Source organism: Micrasema longulum, unplaced genomic scaffold (assembly GCF_059751315.1).
Source record: "Micrasema longulum isolate JH-2025_06_02 unplaced genomic scaffold, ASM5975131v1 h1tg000065l, whole genome shotgun sequence".
In the NCBI taxonomy this organism is placed as follows: Eukaryota; Metazoa; Arthropoda; class Insecta; order Trichoptera; family Brachycentridae; genus Micrasema; species Micrasema longulum.
Genome location: NW_028277272.1, coordinates 134,121 through 152,637, shown reverse-complemented (window position 1 = coordinate 152,637; position 18,517 = coordinate 134,121). Strand labels below are relative to the sequence as shown.

The 18,517-nt window shown below is 33.8% G+C and overlaps 1 protein-coding gene across 1 annotated transcript in view; it reads right to left on the bottom strand.

Moving 5' to 3' along the window:
- Positions 1-3,342: 3,342 nt before the first annotated feature.
- Positions 3,343-18,517, bottom strand: part of LOC148285087 (phospholipid-transporting ATPase VD-like) — a gene marked incomplete at its 5' end in the record, with an annotated part of 31,041 nt that continues 15,866 nt past the window's right edge. The window contains 9 exons of the mRNA XM_088230406.1: positions 3,343-3,743; positions 4,990-5,133; positions 6,634-6,821; positions 7,526-7,788; positions 8,850-8,973; positions 11,895-12,046; positions 12,928-13,018; positions 14,900-15,137; positions 15,228-16,714. Of these exons, the coding sequence (XP_088086532.1) occupies positions 3,689-3,743; positions 4,990-5,133; positions 6,634-6,821; positions 7,526-7,788; positions 8,850-8,973; positions 11,895-12,046; positions 12,928-13,018; positions 14,900-15,137; positions 15,228-16,714 (2,742 nt within the window). The remainder of the gene's footprint in view (positions 3,744-4,989; positions 5,134-6,633; positions 6,822-7,525; positions 7,789-8,849; positions 8,974-11,894; positions 12,047-12,927; positions 13,019-14,899; positions 15,138-15,227; positions 16,715-18,517) is intronic.

Below are 18,517 nucleotides of genomic sequence, written 5' to 3'. Positions count from 1 at the left end.
GCGATCACCTACCATATAAGTACTTCAGTTTCACGTTGGCTTAAGCCGTTTTTTCACTACCAATGTCTTTTGCCCTGAACTGTCATTTCCTAAATGAGAGACACAATTTTGACTGCTATTCCAGGCCTCACCACGAACAAGTTCAAAAGATCGGCAATCATTTTGAAGCATTTTTTTTTCTCTCAAAAAACTTACTTTCTGTAAAAAAAAGGGAAAAATGTATTACATCTAGGGCACAGTAATTTTTAGTGGGACACCTATGGTAAAATAAAAAAAAACAAGTAGTAATTCTCAACATTTTAATTTATAATGTATAATTCACTCTCCTTATAATATTATAACTTTAGATAAAATTCAATTCAACTAGGCAACTTCTTATTATTAATGTAAGGAAAGCACAGTCAACCCTCCTATAACGCGGTTTCCATATAATGCAAAATGAAAATTGCAAACAACCCTCCTTTAATAGGGTATACATATAACGCATTTTTTGTACAACCAACATTCTAACAACATAACGACTTGAAAATTTTATCTATTGCTTCATATAAAGAGGTTTTAGCAGAATTACAAAATACAACTACTTTTGAAAAACAAGATAAAAATTTGGAAAGTGAATAGGATTTTAGGCCAGTTAGAAAAAAAAGGGTTAGGCCGATAATATATCACAGTAATAATGACATGTATTAAATTAAGTTTTTTTGTAGGAAACAATTTTTTTACTTTATAATTGTATTATATGAAATATGTATGTACAGTAAAACCTCTGTTTTACGTTTTTCAAGGGAACAGCAAAAAAAGTGTTGAACTGAGGAAAACGCTAAAGTGAGGAAATAAAAAACTGCAGAAAAATTGTAAAAGCGGTCATAATTGGGGGGGATTATTAATATTTACTTATGATTTCATTAAAAATATTTTGCATTTTTCAATCAATACTAGAATGTGTTTTTTAAATTGAATTTAACAAAACATGTTTAAATTATTTTACATAGGTACTTAACTCAAAAACACGAAAATAAAAATTTGAATTTGCATAAAATATATACAATGATTTTTTCCCTAAATATTGTGAAATTTTGAATCACTTTTTTAGTATGGCACCACAGAATTTCAACTGTCATTTACATCGCGACAAAACTGTTTCACACTTTAATGATAACTGTTTAAATAATCTTCTTTCCAAATTATGTTTATAACTTCAAATAATATTTCTATTGCCAAGTTTTTAAACTTTCTGCATCGTAATTATTGATGTAAAGACTTTTTTCTTCCTAAACATGCGTCAACCGCATGTCACAATTTAGTAAAATGTCAAAATAGACACTTGCACAAAATGGTCAGTTAAACTGAATCTACTTTGAATTTAGTTTGAGACAACAATTTACACCATTTTTTTATTTATCGTGATTATATTCACCATTTTGGGCAAACACGGCGGCGCGCGGCTCAGTGTCTTTTGACAGATCGAAAGAGTTTCAAATTTTTTTAAACGTAAACTGGGGTTATGAACGTAAAAAACATTTATTGGGGGGATATTTGAATGAGAATGTATGGAAAAAATTGGGACCTAAATATTTCGGCGTAAAAAGCGGAAAAACGTAAAATTGAGGGACGTAAAAACGAGGTTTTACTGTATCATATTTAATAAACGTACACTCAAATATTTATGTAAAATTACAACAAACATTCATTGCCATTTGTATTATATTTGTATAAAATTTTATTTATTAGATGTATCCCTCAAGGAGAGTAAAATTTTATATGTATGTAATACAAAAATCGGTCTTATTTATGTACAATTTCATTATTTCTAAAATTTGCTTAGCGTGATTTCCATATAACGCGATTTTTTATTTTTTTTTTTAAAAAGGGAATAACCCGCTAAGCCTCTATTTTAGAGGCTTGTCAGCAGGTAGGAAAGAGGTGATATGAAAGGAGGTAGTGAAAAATTCACCACAACACCCAGACCAATTGAGAAGAAAATCTTTCATGGATTTTTTTCTTACAACTGACGGGAATCGAACCCGCGACGCCAGTTTCACAGTCGGCCGTCTAACCAACTGCGCCACGACGCCTGTCGAATAATCTGAATAATATGAATAATCTCATTAGTATTAATTCGGAGTTTTTAATAGCGGTTCCATAAAACGCGGTACGAATTAATCACATTTTAAGAGGGTTGACTATACAATTTCATGGCTTAGTAATTTAATGAAAAGCTTGACCCTGCATACTATACCAACTTACTTGTGTCCAATGTGTGCTGTCGGAAACAATTTGAGATTTTGTAAGAAAATATAACTAAAGAAAATCAAATATATTTTTTATTAATATCTTTAGGAAAACAAAAAGTCAAAACATAAAAATAAAATCATCATTGCATTTTTCAATAATGAAAGGAGCACTTCCTTAAGACGTAACATAACAAATTTAATAATAGTTTTACAATTCTGATACCGAATTGTGAAATATTGAATTTTAAAAATAATTATAATTAAATCACATTCGCAAAACTGATTCAAAATAATTTAATAAATAATTCGATAAAAAAACTAGCATTTTAATAATACACAAATTGAGAAAATGAGCAATTGAAAAAAAAAAACATATTTTTATTTATTTATCTCTTTGAAAGAATTAAAGAAAATGATCAAATAAAGATTCACAAAATACTATGTAATTGAGAAATAGATCTTTTCAAGATGTCATGAATTTGTAATGAGAATTAACTCGATATAATACAAAAATAGTATTCATTTAAAATAAAAACTTCATAAAACTAGGAAGCATCTGGTTCTTAGAACAACAGAATCATGAAGGCGACTACAGATACTAATGTATTGTCAAGACCAATAAACTTTACAAGTAAGGTTACTTGTCCTCTTAGCTTATAAAAGTATAATTTATATTAATTTAAACTAAAAAAAAAACTTAATGGCAGTTGGTAACCAAACACAGTGGAATGTGTTAAAAAAAATCAAATTAACGAATAAGTAGATAAAACAATAGAAATTAAAATTTGGGAGTTTTTTAAACCAATGCTGAATTCTTATTCAAATTACGATTTGTTTAGGAATTGAAGCAGTCTTGTGTTTACTCCATTGATTAACTACATATTTAGCGTAGTAAAAACAACATCATCAAAATACTTCATTTCAAAATACGCATTAGAAAAATAGATTATTTACTATTAAATACACATTGATTCGATATAATAAGATTGGTCCCTCCCGCTGACTACTGCATCATCAAAGAGAGTTCCTCTACACAATCAACTCGCAATCAACTAATGTTAACAATGTTCTTATTACTATCTCTACACAACTTGTAAATAAATTACACTTTTTTCGTATTCATTTGTAAAAAAAAACTAACTAATAATCCTAGGACAGAGATCACAGCCGTTTTGAATCGGGTCGAGGTATGTTACACGGCACGGTATTTGGTATTATCGTGCCTTGCATATTTACAACAGTCGCGTCTCACACTTCATGGCCTCAGAATAACACCGGAGGTTCGTCCAAATAACTTTCTAGAAATTGACTCCGGGGAACAAAGCCCCTCCATCACAAGTCACTATGCAGGTTCTCACGCAACAGTCGCGGAAACTACGCGTTTATCGTGTCTCGAGCAGATCCCGAGGGGATAAGTAACCTTTATAACCGCACCATTGCGTGGAGTAGTTCTGCTATCCTATCGCTGTTAGAGTTGGGCGCTTTCTTGTTGTATCTTCCGCTGTTGGTCTGGAAAAATATTGTTTTAAATCAATACCATAACACTTTTTTTATTGGAAAGTTAACAGAAAATTTTACAATTTAATCTTAAGCCACACACACATTACAGATTTTATTTTATTTTTATGTATCATATTATCAGCGCAATGATTTTTTAAAGTTTCGTAATTTTTTAATTGGTCCACCTGAAGTTCCAGTCGGAGAGTTCTACTGATTGGTGAGTTGGCTTCCCGGAAACCGGAAATCTACCGCAACACTCTATCATTGATTGATTTTTAAGAATTTGTGATGTTATTTTTATTATGTTTTTGAGAAACTTCGCCGTACAAAGAAATGCTCTAATTTTTACCGCGTGTAAGAAAACATTTTTTACATCCAATTTCCCATAGCATTGAACTTCCTCATTACAACACAAAATAGCCAGGCTTGAGAAAAATCATATTTCATCGTTGTGATCTCACCATAGGAAAAATACGAATGCAATTTTTTTTACCAATTAATATTAAATGCTCACTCGTACAAGCATTACCACTACCTATTCTAGATTATGCAGATGTTTCCAGGACTGATTTAAGCTGTGAGCAACTCAATATACTTTAACGAATTCAGAATACATCGTAGGCAACTGAAATGGCACAAAATTAGACAGCGGAGAGACTATCACTCCCTCTCACTTCTGTTTACTATACTTCACAGTCCTAACGCTCCTATATACCTGCGTGAAAAATTTCAACGCTTATCAATTCATGGTTTACCTCTTCTATCTAGTTCTCAAAGCACCCTCTTAATACCCATCCACAATTCCTCTTTCTTCTCTAACTCATATAGTGGCCATGCGGCTCGACTGTGGAATCATATCCCATCCACTATACCAATGGTGATCAAAAATGTTACGACAGTATCCCTGTTTAAATCACGTCTGAAGAAACATCTCCTTTCTCTTCCTTAATCTCTCCCCCTTTTCTTTCCTCTTTATTAATTTTTCCCATTGTGTTATAGTATTGATTTAAGATAATTTATGTACAAATACAATTATTTATATTTTTGTATATCCTTGGCTTTTTTATTTTTATTTTCTTTTAAATGTGTTTTGCAACTTTAATTATAAAAACAAAACTTTTATTTTATTGGTTGGTTGGAAGAAACTGCCATTCGGCACTAGTGTACAATAATTAACAATATGTACAAAAAATTTAATAAATAAATAAAAATGTGTACATGTGCTATATATTGAAAACGAGCATGGTAAATATACCTGTATATATGCGTGGAGTGAGAAGCATTGTGGTAGATAGCAGTGAGGGGAAGGCGGGCCGCTTTCCTGTCTCTCCTTCTCTGCAACACAGCTCGGCCTAGGGCACCCGGCCAGAGGGAAGCACTTAATGATCGCCACACCAGTCTGAGAACAGAAGTGTTGGTTCCATGGGACTGGGGTTTTCAAAACATCCTGCTTCATATTTATTGCTGGTAAATTTAGAAACTCGGCCAGAAATATGTATGAGATTGAAATGTGAATGTGTCTTTAGAATTTGTCAATCAATTAATTTGAGGAAAATTTAACAAAATTATAAGCTTAGAACCTAGTCAAACTTTTCTGTTTACTCTTCTTAATGACTTTTTGTTTGATTCGTACGATCCGTATGAGACACCAACTTCCTCTACCAATAGTCTTTTAATAGTGATTGGGCGATTGGCAAGCACAATTTGATTGATTTTGATGATGTCATCATTAGTGGATGTTCTCGGCGTCATCAGGCTCTACGCCTCTCGTCATCTTCAACATCTTCACGACCCTCTTCGAAATGTTCATACCTATCATAAATGTTTGTTTTTTTTTCATAGCAGACTCCCCATAAGCGGTCTTTAACTAAAATCTCAAAGGCACTCCATCTTATTTTATTTTTAACACAAAACAACTTCGCTCGATAAATTTTGCTCTGGAACAATCTAGAAAATTTGCCGATCACACCAAAATGGGTCATACTGGTTTGTCTGTCAAAAAACAATTACATATTCACAATGGCTAAAAATTGACAGATTAATTATAAACATTTGTATCAATCAAGAAGAAAAAAATCGTCTCTTACAATTACGTATTTAAATTCAAAATTCAAACGTTAACCACACGTTAACTACTGTAGTAGCATTTTATTTTTATCAAACAAAGAAAACATAGATAAACTAACTGTATTACAAAATAAAGCCTTTAGAATCATTTTGAAAAAAAACAGATAAACGAGGGTAAAGTCGATGGTAAATGAAATGAAATTATTAACATATAAACAAAGAATATTTTACAATACAATGATATTTGTTCATAAAATTATAAACTCTAATAAAAAAACAGAATTTTGGAAAAAAATTGATCGGAACCAGCATGAACACGATCACAATACTAGAGAAAAGAACAAAATTAGACTTCCATTTAGGAAAAAGGCAAAGTCACAAAATTCAATTTTATTTAAAGCAATTAAAAAGTATTACGAAATGGAAAAAAATATTTATGAAGAAAAAAACATATCAAAATTTAAAATAATGGTCAAGACATATGTGATAAACAATTTATAAATTAAATATATTTGCAATGTTATTATTAGAACACACATAACAATATGTATGATATGTGTGCCCTACTTTAAGATTTAAATAAAATAAATAAAAATAAATAAATATTTGATGTATTTTTTTATCAAACCTGGGGTGATATTCCAAACGCTCTCGCGGCGTAGAAAAAGCTTTTATCTCGCGTATTTACATACAAAATATGCGAGATAAAAGTGTATTCTACGGCCATGAAAGCGGTTCGGAATAACACCGCTGGTAGATTGGAATCTTAACAGAGAAACGTGAAGTGTAGACATTAACTAGGTTTATGACTGAAATAAAATGCTAGTTTTACCTTGGAGTCAGGGCGATAACCACACTCAGCACCATGACCAGCCAATACTCGGGCGTGGCCATGGCAGTCTCCATAACCCAGTAGTTGGAAGGGAGTCCCATGCACTGGACACATATAGCGCTGTAGATCAAGGAGAAGCCGTAGAAGGCAAACAGGGAACCCAACAGCGATAACACGTGGAGAATGGTCTGGGGAAATAGATAAAAAGTTTGACTGTTTAGAGAGTGATTCTATTATTTGTTGATTATATATGTTAAGCCATGAGCCATGGTTACATCACACATCCCTGTTTGACTCCTTTAGGAATCCTCATTTACCCTAACACATGCTGTGCTGTCTTTATACAGAGAAGCAATAGCCCGTATCATATTTCTGCTCACTCCTATGGAGTATGCTCCGATAACATCTTCCATAATTTGTCTCCATCACCAAATAATCCATAAAAACAAAGACAACTAAATCACCATTACACATCACGATACATAGTTATAGAGGGACAGTCTAAAACGGGTAATCCTAGCATGGAAAAGATCCACCTCACTTGGTAGGCTGTTCAACAGACCAATCATCCCCCACTCAGGAAGAAAACATGGCCTGTGTTGCCTAGCTCTCAAGTAGAATAATTTCACGCGCTCCAAAACGTTGGGATAATAAATTAACCAGTTCAGAAGTTTAAAGGTCATCACAAGCAAGGCAATGGCTCCTTCTGGCCTTGTGGTACCAAGCATACCTAAAAAGAACAATGATGGATACTACAAAGGGTAGCCATCGAGTCGAAACTCGTCCAGGATTCTGGTTCTATTTTACACACAGAACTGCATTCGGTATTCATTTACTATCACATCATCCAAAGTGCAATTGAAACCATAATAGATAAAAATGTAAGACTGACCCAACTCCTGGTTTCGATGGCGACATGGCACAGCATGATGACGATGCAGGAGCTGGAGATGCTAGCCCCGAAGAGGTACAGGTCCACGGGGCTGTCCCAGAAGGCGTGCAGCGCCGTGAAGAAGAGCGCTACACTCTGGTACAGCGCATCGGCCATGGCAAGCCAGTAGGAGCGCGGACGGTACGCCGTGCTAAGGCGGCACGCGGCATACAGCCCCGGACGCTCAAGAAGGAGAGCCTCGGGTGCCACACGGTCGTACACCCCTGAAGAGAAATAACATGTTATCAATTTTATACAAGCAACAGTGATTATCATCGCTAGGATTTTTTGAGTTTTGTAATTTTAAAAATCCTGATCGAAATCTTAAAATTGCACCGCCCGTGACATCTCGAGTTCAAGTTGGTGAATGTTTCTGACATTTAAAAGTTAAGCCCAGTACAATTCTAAAAACAAATTATTTGTAAGCAGTAAACCACAAAACACGCTAAATGTCAAAAAACATGGCTACGGCGGAATCCGGAAATCTGTTGCCGGTTGCCACAACATGACAACGCTATAACTGATTGGTTATTGTCTCAGAGTAATAATGTGCTACAGGGCCCCGATTACAGTGGGGAGTTAACAGAGTTATCTTCGACTGTATTCGACTTCTTATATTTGGATGAACATCTAAAGTATCTTTGTCGGTAACCTATAATTGAACATGTTTAGAAGAAAAGTCGTATGCATATTCTGATTTTCATATAGAAAACTTAACTTTACTTTGTAGCTAAAATTTAAGATAAATGTTAACTTCCCATCGTAATCGAGGCCTGGGACTCAGCTGTTGAGATGCTATTTGGCTCTATTGCATAGGACAAAAGCATTAACTAATTACTATAAATATCCACACTTAATGGTGCATAAGGTACTGTATTAGTACTCCAATCGCATCATGTTTCAATCATTTGTAACATAAAGGTAAGATGATCAGTCTTATACTTCAGGTGCCAATCCACGGGCTGAAATATTTAAATGTAAAAGCACTTTTTTTTAATCAACCGTACCAAGAATCGAACCCGGGACCTTATGTATGATAGGCAAATGTAGTAGGCACTAGACCACAACATTAAATATAGTAAAAAAAATTGATCATTTCAAAAGCAGAAAACTTAAGGACAAGTATGTATGATGTGGTGGAAATTAAGAATTTATGGAAGGATGTGGCGTTTCATCCTCTCTGTTTCATCCTACGGGGAAATGGAGTTGCGGCAGTAGCAATAAATAAATAAATAATAAATTCCCCAAGAAGTCATCGTTATCATAAGAAACAAAATATATTTACCAATGGCAAGTGGCGGTAGGGAAGTGAAGAAGAGGTTGTACATCATGAGGAACATCTGATCCACCATAACGCAGGCCGACCAGCCACAGAACAGTTGGAACCAGAACACGAGGAACACAAACGTCTGGAAGCACAAACACATTACGATAACTTAACAGGCGTTCAAAGAATAAAATAATAGTAAAGGCTACACATCACACGCCTAGAAAAACACTGTTGTAAGCCTAAATTTAGCAGTTTAACCACATTACTTTTATCTTACGAGAACACTAACGTATCTTTACTTTTTTTTTGAGCGAGATATATACTTCAGTATTTTTTTTAATCAGTTGAGTGAAACATCAAAACGAACACTGCGTAATGAGGAAGTTCAGTGGTTTTTAAAAAATGTATTTATTTATTTATTAACGGACTTAGTCCATTCAAAAAATGGCAAACACAAATCTTTATAATACATACAGACACATTGAATAAAATACAAATAAAGAAAATTAAAGCTAGGATAAAAAATGTAATAATAATTACTACCCCACGACAAGATCTGGTCTATCTTAGTAACTGTTTAAATCTAGAAAGACTTACACCAAAAAAGTCCAGATCCTGTCTTGAGTTTACAATGCGACACAATCGGGACATTGGTGCATGCAAGCCATAGTTTGTGCTGTGCCGATCAAGGAACAGGACATTATTCACCAACAGATCGCACCAACTATGCACAGTACTCTCCTCTGATTCGCTTGGCGCGTAATTATAATAACATAGACATATTTAACTGTAGTAAACTCACTTTTAAAACAAAAATTAAAAAACTATTATATGAAAAAAATTATGATTCTTTATAAAAAAAAAATATTTTTACATTATAAATTTAAGTTGTTTCTATTCACTCATATCAAACACACACTCACCCTGCCCATAAACCCACCCTCACACCCATATACACTCACACACATATTCACATACCTACCAAAACCACACTCCACTCACTTACACACGCATCCTCACACAAAAAACTCGCACACATGCACTTCTATGAATTAATATCTAACTGAACTGGATTTTAATAATTGTATTTATGTGGAAAACTGATTGGGATTTATTTTATGTTTTTTTTTATAATGTTGTGTATATTTTTTTGTATTGCTGTTGTTTTTCTGAATAAACAAAAATTTAATTAAATTAAAATTATTGCCAAGATTGTTTTAAATTTTTTTTATGCATCGTATTATCATCATTAAGTTTTGCAATTTTGAAATTACTCCGCAGCGACGTCACAAATTTGATGTACTTCAGAATAGTACATTTTTATTAAAACCATTTTTATTAATTTTTTCCTACATTTTTGTGAAACTCTGCAGTACAATCAAATGCTCTATTTTTTGCCACACATAAGAAAACATTTTTTATATCTAATTTCCAGTAGCGCTGAACATCCTCATTGCGATGCTCAGTATTCTTCTCACATTTTAACAGTCGAATAAGCAAATACAAAAAAAAAATACTGAACAATGTAATTAAGTTACGAGCAATAATAAATGTTGAATTTTGTTTTTGCTCTCCGGCAAAATGGCCGATTTAGACATACGACAGTGAACGTCTGGGGGTGCACAGTGGTCAAAAAGTAAGAAAAATTTTCCCGCATTCACTCGATCTCTCCCCGCACTTAATAGTTCATACATCACTACATCGGTAAACCAATCAGTCTCATGCTTAGACTATGAAATATTGAGGTACAAATTTTGAGTGTATTTTTTTTGTTGCAATATTTTGTGTCATCATCGCTGGAAATCAAACCCGAGGCGTTATGCGCGATGGGCCAAAAGTGCTAACCTCAAGATTTTGAGACAAACAGCTAACAAAACAACATTTTTCAAATTACCGTATTTTGCGGACGATAAGACGCATCGGATCATAAAACGCGGCCCAAAAATTATCGATCAATTTTTAGAAAAAAAAAATGTTCTGGACGATAAGACACATCGAACCATGAGACGCACCCTAATTTTAAGTTAAATTTTCAGAGTTAAAAAGTGCATCTGGATGTATGGTCTGAAAAATACGGTAATATTTATGTTTTCTGAAGATTATTTTACTTCAATGCTAGATTATTTATTTAAATTCTTGATAAAACTCCATGGTAAATAATTTTTGTCTTATTTATTTATTTAACTTTTGTACGTAATGTTATTTGTACATTGGCGGGCTTATTGCCAAATGGCAATTTCTTCCAACCAAACAATAAAATAAAAGTTTTATTTTTATAATTCAAGTCACAGAACATATTCAATAGAAAAAAAATAATTAAAAAGCTAAAGATATATAAAAATAGAAATAAACGTATTTGTTTATAAACTACCTTAAATCGAAACTATTACTTAATGGGAAAAAGGAAAAAGAGGAAAGAGGAAAAAGGAAAGGAGGAGAGATCAAGGAAGAGAAAGGAGATGTTTCTTCAGACGTGATTTAAACAGAGATAATGTAGTAACATCTTTGATGGTGGATGGGAGATGATTCCACAGTCGAGCCGCATGGACCATATGAGTTAGAGAAGAAAGAGGAATTGTGGATGGGTATTAAGAGAGTGCCTTGAGAATTAGAACGAAGAGGTAAACCATGAACTGATAAGCGTTGAAATTTTTCACGCAGGTATATAGGAGCGTTAGGACTATGAATCTTAATCTAGAATTGAATATGCCAACTTAGGTGAAAGGGCACATTAGGCAACAAAGAAATAGGTAAAACTCAACTAATGTTTGTTTTAATTTCTCGGACTAATTTTGATATAAAGAAGTTTGATACTTTATATCAAAATTATTATTCAAATTTTAAAAAGGTGTGTAGGTTGATACAAAACACAAATGTATTATTTTTGTATCTATACACCTCAAAATTCCTTAGAATAAAAGCATGATAAGGAAAACCTGTTAAAGAATATTGTGGTTTTTTAAGAAAAAAAACGTTATTTCTCACGATTCAAATTTTAATTCAATCTTTGAAAGTATTGAAGTTCAACGGGTATAATTATTTTGTGTGGAGTTGACTTACAGCATTTTTGTAGAAAAAGTAGAGGATCATCCTGGCCAAACGATTATAGCACCAATGGCCATGGACGAGAAGGAATCTCTCCAGATATTTAAATCTGGAGATGGCAAAATCTGACGCCATTACCGCCTGCATTCCTTCCATTCCGGATATGCCTGAGAAATAAAATTAATATTATAATGTGAGTGAAGATATTATTCTCTTATAAACATGAATTATTAACTTATTTATTATCATAAAAACACATTAAAAACATAATGCACAGCGAAAAGGAATTTTACAAATACAAATATATTACAGAAAACAAGTTTTTTTTAGACATATTTTTTTTTTAAGAAATATTAGAAATCTGATCTTATAGTTAACCCAAATATTTCGTTTTTGGTGGCCATTTTCAACGAGTTGTAAATAACTCACTTTTACAAAATGGAAATCAAGTTGGGGTAGAGTGGGGTTCGAACCTCTGACCTCTGATCCGTGAGTCCGCAACACTAGCCACTTCTTCTTCTTCTAGTTCGACGATGTCTTCAGTCCATCTCCTCTGTGGTATCCCTACTCGTCCTAAAATCTCCAATTTAGTATTCTGGGGGTCCACCTATCAACTTCTTGTCTCGCCACATGACCCGCCCACTGCCATTTTTGTCTTCCCACTCTTTCTGCGATATCAGTCACCTTTGTACGGCGTCTTATCTCCTCATTCCATAGACCGCGGTGCTGTTGACGAGTACACTTACCATGGGCACAAAATCGAATTGGAAAAATGAAATCAATCTGCGGAACTGCTTAGACAAATCAAGTTAAGTCGAGCAGCTTTTGGAAATAAGGAAATCCCAAACAATCTGAAGGGCAAAGTCTTGTGTTCTGCCAGTAACAACGTACGGTCTCGAAACCATGTCACTCACTGCCAGAAGTGTTCGCAAAATTAATTGCACTCAGCGGTCTATACAATTTAAATTATACAATGCATGAAATAATATGTAGTATATATTTATTTTTAAAACTATTTGTACAATAAAAATCATTGATAAATAATCACCTATTCCAACATCCGCTGTCTGTATCATGGATACGTCGTTAGCACCATCTCCTATAGCTAAAGTAGTAACACCCATTTCTTCTTTCACAACCTATAAACATTGAAAACAATATAAATTTAATGGCCATTCTAATTTTTAGTATAAAATCAAACCTATTATTTTTTAAGTCGAACCACAGCAAATAACTTTTTTTATCTAAATATGTCACACTCATTATACAAATAAAAATCGGATGTGACTTTATTTTGAAGTTTAGCTTAAGTCATTAGAAGAATTATTCCAAACCAAATAATATTAAAATTCCTAAATTCCACACAAGTCATGGTCAAAATAGCTTTGTCTTCAAAGGTGTACAAAATTATAATAATCTTCCCAATGAACTAAAAACTATTAAAAATAATATTTCAATAAATAAATTTAAAGTAAATCTAAAGAAATTTTTTGAACACATGTAAAAACTACATTAAATTTTAATTAGTATGAATGTATTATTCTTTTATGTTTTTTCTTTATACATCCTATGTTTTTTATTTCTCATGTACTCGTATTTAAAATTATATAAATTCATATAAATAAACAACTACAACAGTGCAAGTCACTCTCCGAGCACAAGAGTTAGTCTCTTTTTTTGGAGAGTTACAGTGATAACATTTACTAGATGTGTAAAAGTAGATATGTATAGAATTTTAAGAAAACATCTACCTTTTATGAAATTTATTAATAAAAAAAAAAATAGAATATCCAATTACATTATAGCAGAAGGGATAAAATGTTCATTTTTCCTGTTGAATCATTAATCAAAATAGTATAAATTGACAGCCAGGGAAATTATTTTTTGAAAAGGTGATATATTACAAATAAATATTTATATATAAGTGTATTAAATATGATTCAGTTCCTTGATTGCCCAGAATGAATATTACTTAATAAACATAATCGAGTATTAAAAGTTTTGACATAACAAGGTCTAATAACAATATTTCTTATTTTTTTTTTTTTTTATTTATTTACAATTTTAAAAAACCCGTTAGGGTTACATTAGAAATTTAATATTGTCTAGTCATTTTATGTCTCGTCTAGTCTAGTTAGTTCAGTCATCATGTGCTTTTTCAGATTGATTTTAAATTTGTCTCCATTAAAAGTTTTCAAGTAGTAAGGTAGGTCGTTGTAGTGTTTAAGTCCATTATGTAGTATTTTTGACTGTCCTGTGTTTGTCTTTGCTTATATGATAAATGCTTTGATTAATGATCGAGACAATCATTGTCTTAATTGAATAATATATTGAACATAAATACTACGGGAAGAAATAAACACTGAGCTACAAATGTGGTATTATACTGATTTTTTTTACTGATTTAATTTTTAAGATCCTCATGACTTTTTAACTTGTTTTAACTATGTATTTATTTTTTTAAATTTTTATTACATCTTTTACTTTATTTTTTAATATCCTGTTTTTTTTTTCTTTCTTTAAATATGCTTTTTGCTATACAACATACATTCATTTTTTTATTATGACTTTAAATATGTTTCTTACTATGTATTCTGTTTTTATGTTTTCACTGCATTTATTACTTTGTTTTTATAATTTATTTTTTTTGCTACGTTTTTTTTTACTACATTTTTTACTTTGTTTTTACTACATTTTTACTATGTTTTTACTACAATTTTACTATGTTTTTACTACAATTTTACTATGTTTTTACTACAATTTTTACCATGTTTTTACTCCATTTTTTACTTTGTTTTTCACTTTGTCCTGTATCTTTATAACTGTTTCTATAAATTGATTACTGTTTTTTATATTTTTTTGACTGTTTTAGAACGGGGTAAATAGCCCTAGTTAGACAGTCAAAGCAACTTTACAAAAATTATAATTTTGTGTATGTAATATAATGATAATAAATAAATAAAAATAAATAAATAAAACTAAACATTATTTTTTATTTATATATATATTATGTCAATTACCTTGACAATATAAGCCTTCTGCAGTGGAGTTGCTCTGCAGCAAAGTACAGATATACACCGCCGAGTCAGTTCTAGGAAAGGTCCCGTAAGGTTGGACCTCTTGTCTAATATAAAAGTCAATGTTTTCCCATCCACGACTAGCGCACGTCCTTTGCTAGACCTGGAGGGTATGGGACTTATCACTATACTGTTGCCATCTTCACTCACGCCAATGTTGTCCATGCTGTCTAAATAACATCTAGAAGAAAAGACATGTAATAAGTACGACACACAGCCAACAAACCCATTTCTATGAAAGAAAATATGAAACCCAAAGAAAAATACTAACTTAATGGTAGACTCGGCTTGAGATTTACTCCTCGCCATCAGTTTCAATAATTCTACTTGAGGTGGAAAAAGCTTGGCGGAGTACGCCACATTGATTGCTGTCTCCGGTTTGTCTCCAGTCAGCACCCAGACGACAATACCAGCCTCTATAAGTGCAGCGATGGTTTGCGGCACTCCCTCTTGCAGGCGATCCTCGATCCCGGTAGCACCCAATAAGATAAAATTATTTTCTAGTTTTCCGTAACACTCCCTAATTTTTTTTTCGCGATTTTCAACACTGAGTTCCGCATTTCTCAACTCTTCCGCCCACTCGTCGTATTCTTCTATGGATATTACTCGCTTGGCGATGACCAACGTACGAAGACCTTGTCTTCCGTAAGCGTCCAGCTGCTGCTGCGTTCTCATGAGTGCCGCTCTCTCGGCAGAACCTTCCGGAGAAGGAGCGAGAGCGTCCAGTAATGTCGAATCGGCTCCTTTGCAATAAATTGTCACTTGAGAGGAATTCGGCATTCTCAATACGATGGACATACATTTTCTCGTGGCGTCGAACGAGAGGATATTTAAAATGGGAATAGACATGAACTCGTGATTCAGACTGATGATAACTTCGCGAGGAGATCTTTTTTCTAATCTGCAGCCGTAAGCGCAAGCCGCCTCCACAAGAGCCAACTCATCCGGACTTTCAGCTTCGAAAATTGGCTTCGATTCTGGCGTGAAGTCAGAGATAACGGAAGAATTGAGAGAGCTTTTACCGTTTTCCGCATTCCTATCGCGATTGAATATTTGCAAGGAAGGAATTTGAAGAAATCTCGGTCTATCGGGAGGGGAATGCGGGATCGGAGGAAGAGCGGATTGGGAACGGGGAGAAGGAAGAGTAGACGGAGGAGGGGATGGAGTAACAGATCTCGACTCCGCGAGTCTCGAATATTTCTCAGTGCTTAATGGGGTTTGTTTATTTTTTATCTTGGTGCCATTCACTATGAACTTAGGTACGCGAGTATTGGGGGGTGTCTCTACAACTCCACTGGCATCCATGTTGTCATGATGCGGTTTGTGACTGACTACCACAGTGTTACACACTGCCAGAACTTGGAGAAACTCGCGAACTCGTTGAGCGTGACTACCATCGGTGACATTTTCCGTGGCGAGCTCCTCCGCCAGTTGAGGGTTAGCAGTGATGGGAGTAGCAGGCTCCGAAGCGTTAACCGGAGACCCCATCGGGTGTTGTGTTCTTTCCGGAGAAGAATGATTATAATCGACTCCATTAATAGCGCATCTCCTAAACACCATTTTGTTTTCAGTCAATGTCCCCGTTTTATCACTGAAAATATATTCTATTTGTCCAAGCTCCTCTGTGATGTTCAGAGCTCGACATTCTATCCTCTTGTCGGTAGTCGGGTCATAAAGATCGACATTGTTGTGTATGTGGTATATTTGCACTATTTTAGTCATCTCTATAGTGACATAGAGAGATAGCGGTATCATGACCTGGAAATTTGAATAACAGTAGATTAATCAGTTATTGCTTCATTAATGATGATAAATAATGATAGGGTAACAAGGAAACTACAAGATTTGTTAACATTATACACAGTTTTAGTCAGCGGCATTTTGAATATGTCAAAATTTTTGCAGATAAGTCATTATTTGTCACACAAAAGCAAAGTGATTAATCTTAAGCTTCAGGAACAAAGAAACAATGAAATATTGCAGTCCAAACAGCCTTTGAAATCAATATTTCCCGTCCACCCTGCCAGGAATCGAACCCACGTATTTAAGAATAGTAGGCGAACGCGTCAACCACTACACAACGAGGCGGACTTATCATCACTCGATTTCTTTAATTAGGATTTTTACCTAAAAACTGACATCGAGTCGAAAACACTAGCCCAGGGTTCCAGATAAGAACTAGGATTTAACTGTTCGGGGGTTTCATCATGATGTATATTTTAATATTTAAAATCGAAAGTTAAGAACGTCATACCTTAACCTCCAGGCATAGTTGAAGATAGGCGGCCTCCGTGGTGTAGTGGTCAAGGCGCTTGATTCACGCACGGAAGGTTCCGGGTTCGATTCCCGGTGAGAACACAAAAATTAAAATGTGATTTTTCTCAAGCCTGGGTGCTCTGTGATGTAATTCACCACTGTAATTAGGCCTCCTGGCCTGTTGTGGTGCGAAAAAAAAAATGTAAATAAATTCTCCCAAGCGATTACGAAGATACACTACCGACCCTCTATCTTCAAGGTTTAGATAGGTACATCAGTATGTACCATGGGGACGCATACGCCACGGAACACATATTTACGCACTAAAGTAACACCTTCATTATCGTAGTATTTTTTTTCTTTTCTTTTAAATTTACATTTAATTACTATTCATTTTATGTTCGAGAATCTTTTTTAAATTACTGTGATGCTACTTGTGAAAACCTGTAATTGGCTTATTTGTTATTAGTTTTGTTATATAAATATGATATAATTATAGCTGTTGGTTATTCAAATAAATAAAATAAAATAAATAAAATAAAATTATGATGCCGTAGTTAAAGATAAATTCTCCCGAGCGATCACGGAGATACACTAAATTTTAAAGGGCAAATTAATTCTGGCATAAATGTCAGATTTCAAACCAAACGGCTAGGTACTGGTGTATTAACATACAGTAGCATCTAGAAATTCAGTTCGAAAACTCGAAGTAATTATAGCGCATGCGTTTGAGACCACATGACTTTGAGATTTGGTAAAAATATTGCCAGTATGAAAAATAAATAAAATTATTATATTTTTTCCACGTTTTTCCTATCTCCCTGAGAGCATGTATCGAGATATCGATAAAACCGGCTTTGTAATACGTAGGTAGATAGAGATAGTACAAAAGTTGACTATACCGTCTTAGTAACTGTCAAAAGCACTTTTTGCTTTAATTGCGATTTATTACATTTTTTCATTGTTTTGAAGTGGCTACTTTTTACCACAAAAGCCTATTTAAAATATGAAAGAGAAATACTTTTATTTTAATTAAGCATTGAAAACAGAGCAAAGTTTCGGCGACACTTATTGGTTGAATTGGTTGGATGGTTGATCATATGACGTTTGAGATGGCAAAATAAAAACACGTATCGACGGGTCGGTAGAGCATACTGAGGTAGGTAGAGATAGCAGGAAAGTTATACATGCTGTCTCCGTATGTACTGACGAAGATAGCGTATGTAATTGCAGCCCAAGAAGCCCGATACAAGTGAGAATTACATTACAGGACACTCAATTTGAGAAAAATCACATTTGATACTT